Below are 7,255 nucleotides of genomic sequence, written 5' to 3'. Positions count from 1 at the left end.
TTCCTCGCGCGAGAGCTGTTCACACGGATGCTGATCAGGCCTCGGTTTTGTAGGTTTCTTCTCGGCCAAGTGCTCCTATGAACGTTAGCGCGCACGGCGCCGTAGAAATCCTTCTTACCATATGTATGTAGCCGAGGCTCAGTGGAGCGAGGTATCTGCACACGTTCCGTAACCCGCATTTACCGCCAGAGATAGCTGCCCCCGCGAACTCTGGAAGCACAGTCGCGCTCCGGTGGTCGGGCGGTGAGCCAGAAAGTACGCGCCCCAGTGTGGCCGGGCGGGTTTGAAGCGTCGCGTGTGCAGTGGCCGCACAACACCGGTTCTTTGATGACTACATGGCGTGGTGCGAGGGGGGCATATGCAACAAGTTGGACCCGACGGACGCGCAGGGGTTCAAGATCGACCAGGTCGGGAAGAAGAGCGACGGAAAGACTTGGGTGCAGGCGGATATCAGCGCGTTCTGCTCCTCGTCTCGCACCCATCCCGACCCGCGTGCATTCGCAGTGAACGGCAACTTCTTCAGAATCACGTTCCACGACTACCTCATCCCCGGTGACCACCTCGTCCGCCCCGAGATCATCGTCCTCCACCTCGCAGCGACAGAGGGCAGAGTTCTTCCTGTGTTGGACTGAGGGATGAGTCGGAGCCCGCAGTCGGTCGTCAAGCCGGTGTCCTGGCCGAAGGTCGTGTTTTGCGCCGCCTGGCAGTAGGATGCGGTAGCGCGAAGGGAGGAAGGAAGGAAGGAAAGAAGGAGAGGTATAGAGCGCCATCTCGACCAGAAGTGGCGAGCAGGCGAGTGGCGGGAAACAAGAGGGCGTCAGCGTCTGAATCAGCCGCCTTCGTCTCTTCGCTTGTCCTCTTCTCCCTCCCTCTCTCTCTCCGTCCTCTCCCTCTCCCGGCGTCGTCTATTTTCCACCCTTTGGGCGCAACGGGGCTGTTCTTCTGCATTCTGCGCACGGGCACACCGCTCAGCAGCCCAAAATAGTCTCAAGTACCGACGCAGCACATTGCAGCGTACCATCCTCGGCCTCGTCGTTGGCGAAGGCAGCCATTGTTTCCACGACTTTACCGGCAATTTAGAGGCGAAGATTCCTACTCCGGAAACGTTCAAGAAAAACGAATAGGGGCGGATGAGGAGACGACTGGACGAACCGGGGCAAGCAGGCGTACCGAAGTGATCATCCATTCCTTAATATTCCCGGAATCTTTTCTTCGCCACTCCGGATAGCCGTCAAGAGCGAGGGTGAAGATTGGCGGAGGAATGACGCTACAGCAGGCGCAGGAGGTGACCGGTGAGGGGTAGTGGCGGACAGGACGTGGCACGTCTTCTATACTGTACCATCGGTGAGCTTTCACGCCAATGCATTCCTTCTGTTCTTGTGAACCTGCACACCCCCGCCACTTAAAGACGGCCACATGCCCCTTCTCTTCGCATTCGTTTCCAAACGAGAGCCTACCGACGCCCTCTCAGTGTCGTACGCTTCCCGTCTTATCACGTCGCCATCCCTCATGCCTTCACGAGCATGTGCTGGGGTTGAGATCTCCAGGCGGGGAAAGTTTCCCACTCGCCGCCCCCGCCTTTTCCGTCTCAACTATCTCGAACCTATAGACGTCCTGCCCGTGGCGCGGCACCATCCGCACAGAGGGTGGGGGGCAATCGTCGCGCAGGACGAAGATAGACGGTATTCACTTCCCGAGCTGGTCTTCTTCTCGTGCACGTCCATCCCCCCAGAGATTCGGTCCGTTTCTGGAGCGACGACTCGTCCGTATACGCGGAACTCGTATGGGCGACGTTGTTTCCCCCTGCGTCCCAGGTCTTTCACTTCACCGTTGGCTGGCCACTACAACGTCCCGATGTTCACGGTGAGTCGTCTTACGAGCCGTCGACATCGTTATGCATCTCTGATGAGACTTGTCGCAGACATTCCTATTAGCCGCGCTGGAGCTCCTCCCACTTCTCTACTTGCACATCAACTTCTAGGCGGCATTGATGATACCTGAACCAGACAGCGTGACCGAGGTGGACGCATGAGCCGCCTTGAGGTGCTCCACGTCCTCGCCTGGGGGGTCGTATCATCCCGCCTCATGCAGTTTCGTCACAATCCACGAGCAGAATGCGTCATTGGCGGTGGACCCGCTAAGAGCAAGAGCACAAGACAGAGAGTGCATGCGTCGGCGCGACGCTCGCGCGGCTGCAGGCGTGATCACAGAGCGAGGACGTGCGGGACGTACGGTGATGGTGGATCCAGGAGAGACGGCTTGTGGAGATCTGGCGGGAAGTGGGCGAGAGGGCGTACTCATGGAGCGCTCGCATTTCGACATCCGGCCCGGTCTCAACGCGTGTGCGTACTTGTACTTGAGTGTCGCTGCGATTTCATGTCTTGGATGAAGAGCTGATCGGCTGCGCTGCAGGTTTCTTCTCGGGCGAGTGTCAATGCGAATCACAATCGCTATACAAGGCCTTCTCACCCGGTATCTTCGTCGATCTTCTAGCACGACTCGAGAATATTTCAATTCCTGAGCGGGCTGTGGGTCGGCTTTGATGCGAATGCCGGTTCAACGCCCCGGCCCGGGGGCGCGGCACGCGATGAGGGTGTTGAAGTTGAATTCTGCCTCGAGTAATCTGCTTCGGTGACAGCACATAGCAAAAGCGCTGGAGGGTGACGCGACAGCCTGGACACACGCATTGCTGCGGGTTGCCAACCGCTCCTCGCCAAGGGACGAAGAAGTGCGAAAGTGAGTGCCCTGTCATTCCATCCTGGGATCGTATTGGAAAGCGTTACAGACTGGTTCCGCCTGGAACTCACGTCGCCGCGTGGTTCCGGTGTGGTTCCCGATGTCAGCTCAATAATGCTCGGCACTCGTTCTTGCGATCTTGCTGGTCGAAGCTCTATCTCGCACCTGTTCTTCTTGCCTGCCTGACGCGTTTCTAGTAGTCACCAATGGTTTCATTCAGAGACACAGAAGACGGTACGCGTGTCTTCCCGCGTCTCCCCACAAGATAAAAGGCTCACAAATTCGCAGAGACCTCACTCAGCCATCAGCTACACCAGCTTTCTCAGACTCTCCATCTCAGTCATCATGAAGTCTTCTTTCGCCGCGCTCGTCTTCTCGGCTCTCGCTTTTTCTGTGCACGCACTGCCCTCTTACCCGTACTCGAGCAGCGAGGCCCCGTCTTCCACGGACTGCAACAGTACGCTTCCGTACTACACCTACACCAGTACTATCCAACCGTCGACGCATTCAAGCAGTTCGATGCCCTCTTCTACGCACTCCAGCACTGCTCCGCCCGTCGTGAGTGTATCGTCTTTCTTGCCCATCTTCAGCTGCTCCCGCTCACGCCTATCTCCCCCAGGCCACTGCTCCCACTGCTCCCCCCGAGTGCTGCGACAGTACGGTGCCGCTCTTCCGCCTGTACAGCCCCTCCGCCACGGACCACTTCTACACCACCAACGCGCAGGAGCGCAACAACGCCATCGCTTCCATCGGATACAGCAACGAGGGGACCGCCGCCCAAGTCTTCCCCGCAGCGGTCTCCGGCGCCGTCCCGCTCTACCGCCTCTTCAGACTGGCCGGCTCGGACCACTTCTACACGACGAACGCGCAGGAGCGCGACAACGCGGTTTCCGCGCTCGGGTACGCAAACGAGGGCGTCGCCGCGTACATCTACCCGAGCGCGAAGTGCGGGAGCGTGCCGCTCTACCGGATGTTCTCGGCGTCGGCGGTCGACCACTTTTATACGACGAACGTGGCCGAGAAGAACAACGCCGTCGCGTCGTTGGGCTACTCGTACGAGGGAGTTGCCGGCTACGTGAACCCGGTGAAGGGCGCGCACTGTTGAGCATGCGGTGGTGAGTGAGAGTGACCTACGACCATAGCTTGCTAACTTGGATATCACAGGACCTGGGTCACTGTCTCTTTGTACTTTGGACGCTCACTATCGCCTCCAATTGATACGCGCCCACTACACGTACAAGTCGAACTTCTTGCCTACTCTTTCCCGTGCTTCGTCACCGCTTCGTTGTCACCATGTTTATCCCCATAATTGAGTACCATCTCCCACAGTTTCGTTTGCTGATCTACCCTCCTGTCTGTCTCCGTCGTCGTCGCCTTCGTTGAAGTCGATTGCACCTGGTCCGTGTTGATCACTCGCTTTATCTTATCTCGTACGGGGCGCTCCGAAGCGATTGAGGATGACTACCCTCGCTATCTAATCTTATCTGATGGAGCGCTTACACAATCATGGACTGCCCAGCCCCAAACGACGGAGCTCACCGTCTTTCTCCTGGTTCTATTCACGGTTCACCCGGTATCCTCTCGCCATGGCAGCCTGTATGCACTATCCCTCTGTCGGTTAAAGACTTTTCCCAGACGGCGGACCTTGGCGCACGTTCACTGGTGCACAAGTAAGCACTGCTGGCAGGAACAGGACTCAAAGGGCAAACGGGCGTCCCATGGCTACTCGAAGAAGGGGCCGGGCCAGTGACACAGTCTGTTGGAATCTGCTCACGTGTATAACAAGCTCGGTCGTACGGTACCAGCGCTTAGTCATCGCGTAGATAGCCGCCGTCCCTCGTCCTGCACTCCTCTCACGCGTTTGCCCTTCACCACCACCTCGTTCTCCCCCGCGTCCGTCTGCACTCGCCTATAGGGAACAACCGCGTCGTATCGATTTCCTTTACCCCCTCGTCCGACCTCGTCCGAACCGCCGACTTCTAACACAGCCAGCACCCCCAGCTCAGCCCCTATACGGCATGGATGGTGGCCTCCGTCCTCTCCAAGTCGTTATCAAAGGCAACAACGCTCACGAGTACACGGTATGTCTCGCACACCGCATGCGCCGACATTCTTTTGGCCGTGTCTTTGACTCCGACCGGCGACCTTCACATCATCCCAAGATTCCCAGTGCTTTCGCTTTGTCGTGTGCTGCTTTGTGGGGCAAACGAAGCATATCTCTGCCTAGCAATAGTCGCGGATAACGCGCATATAATTATCGGTAGCAGATGCACGGGGCGTGTTACCCGATTCATCGTATCAAGCTACCGCTCGCAACGGCACGCCGCAGCGCTGGTCTGACGAACTTCCTAGTCTGCTCCCACCGCCGTTCAACGCTTGGCCGTCAGCGTCAGCGTCAGGTCCTCCAGCGCCGCGCGTGCCCGTCTGGTGCCGACGCCGGTGGAACCGGGGAGACGCGCAGAGAGCGCACGGCGCGATCGACAGGACGGCTGCGACGAACTGGAGCGAGAGTGGGCGGAAGGCCTGACGCGTCAGGCCTCCGGCGTTTGCTGCGCGCGACCTCGACGATGCTTGGCGTGTGCCGCCACGGGGCAGAAATAGGAAGTGCGCAGAGAGATGGACGAGCTCAGAAGTCGACCGTGGCGGCGAGCAGGGCTCTCTGGCGTCACGGAAGGTCGGATAGAACAGCGGTGAACTTCGGGACGAGGAGGGGACAGACCATGTATTCGCGTACCCCGCACTCACCTCCTGTTACCACGACCTCGAGTCGAGAGACCAGAGACGAAACGCAGGGCAGAAGTGGTTGAACTGTTAGAAGCGGGAAGTCGCCCGGGCCGGAGACCGCACTGGTCAACACGAGGGAGACGATACGCGTGCACGGGTCCCCTCGAAGCCGAGGACGATAATAGTTCCACCGGAAGCGCGGTGCGTTGGATGCGTTCAGAATGCAGAAACGTTTCATGAGGGTGCGCACGTATGGTCCATGCCTAGGCCGGGATCAGGAATGAACGATATCTGGGACCCGTGTGTCTGGGAGCGCTTACATGTCTTCCAATCCCTCTCCTCGTCCTCTGGTCTCGCTGTCGCGCCGCGACGTCGCTCCCTCTAAGTCGTGGTCAAAGATCGTTCTCGCAACGCGCGCGAGTACACGATACGTCTCGCTATCATCCGTCGCGAGACGACGCACTTGAGCAGCTCCTTGCCACGCTTAAGGTACATACCGCGTCCACACCTCTCTGCATCTCCCGCCCACGCGCGCCTCCACTTATCTCTGGTGTCCATTCTATACCTCGGTACGGCCTACCGCTTATACCTGCACTTCGCGGAATAAAACCCTGCAAACAAAACCGATCAGCTCCCGCATGTACGACAGACACCAGCGCTCACCGTCAAAACTTCTCGCAGCGTCAAAGTCCGCGCGTTCGATCAGCACCCGCGCCCTTTCACCGTCCTCCCGCCAGATCTCCACCGGTCGGCGCGCCGCACCCTCGCCCTCGGCCCACCACCACCGATCGTCGCGCGGGACCTCCTCCCGGAGCTCCCGCAGCCTCCCCAACGCGGGGCGCACGAACTCGCTCGTCGGGCCCCACCACCGCTCGTCCTCGTCCCCGCGCGCGAGCTCCGCGCGGGCCTGCAGGTTGACGAAGTTGTTCGATTCAGGCCGCGGCATGCAGGAGCTCAGCGCGACGAGCTGGAGCGACGGTGCGGCCGCGACGAGCCGCGGAGGGAGAGAGAGGAGCGCCTCGACGCGGCGGACCTCCGTCGCGCGCAGGTCTTCGATCTCGGACATGCTCGGGGCGAAAAATGGGTGCGTGGGCGCCGGGAAATGGAGGGCGATGTGGAAAATCGCCGAGGCTTTCAGCGCGGGCAGCAGCGAGTCCTAGTCGCGTGGCGCGGGAGGGTAAGCACGGAGAATGGGCGCGGGGTGGAAGGACGGGCGGACGTACCACGTAGTCGTGCACATTGCACCCTTCCGCTGTGACCTCGAGGGAGCGGAGGTGAGGCGCGGCAATGCAAAGGGACTTCCACACGTGCTCCGGTTCGGTCAAGACAGGACTCATCTGCAGTGTGAGAGCGAAGGGCCGGGTTGCTTCGAGCAGCGGGAGGAAGTCGAGGACACCAGGGCCGGATAGTGATACTAAGGTGTCCCCTAACGATACATGGTCGACGTGTCCTATGCGTCGGGCGGTGTCTTTGGTAACGATAGAATGAGTCGATTGAATACTGAGCTCCTTCAGGCCAGTAGGCCAGCGGTCGCCCACCCCCACAGATAATATCGGGTCTTTGCCTTGCAGCCATAAGGACAACGTGAGAAGGTTGGGGCACAGCGTCACGAAACTCGTGGCCACCGCTAAGGAGCATGTGAGAGAGAGGTGGCGGATCGAGGGAAGGCTTTCATCGGGTGTTCTGAAGGCGTTCGGTAGCACGGAGACATGGCTGAAGTCAACTGTAAAAGTTTGTACGCTCGGGATGGAGGCAAGGACGGATATGAGGGTCGCAAGCTCGGGAGTGTGATATG

The 7,255-nt window shown here is 59.4% G+C and overlaps 1 protein-coding gene across 1 annotated transcript; it reads left to right on the top strand.

Moving 5' to 3' along the window:
* Positions 1-3,255: 3,255 nt before the first annotated feature.
* On the top strand, positions 3,256-3,841 carry BXZ73DRAFT_93608 (uncharacterized protein; the record flags this gene model as incomplete). The annotated part of the gene is made up of 2 exons (XM_048026689.1): positions 3,256-3,294; positions 3,383-3,841. The coding sequence occupies 2 exons, from the start codon at positions 3,256-3,258 to the stop codon at positions 3,839-3,841; spliced, it is 498 nt and encodes a 165-aa protein (XP_047871031.1).
* Positions 3,842-7,255: the final 3,414 nt, after the last annotated feature.

Source organism: Epithele typhae (assembly GCF_022376455.1).
Source record: "Epithele typhae strain CBS 203.58 chromosome Unknown BXZ73scaffold_174, whole genome shotgun sequence".
NCBI classification, from domain to species: domain Eukaryota; kingdom Fungi; phylum Basidiomycota; class Agaricomycetes; order Polyporales; family Epitheliaceae; genus Epithele; species Epithele typhae.
This window is presented reverse-complemented; position numbering and strand designations above follow the sequence as displayed.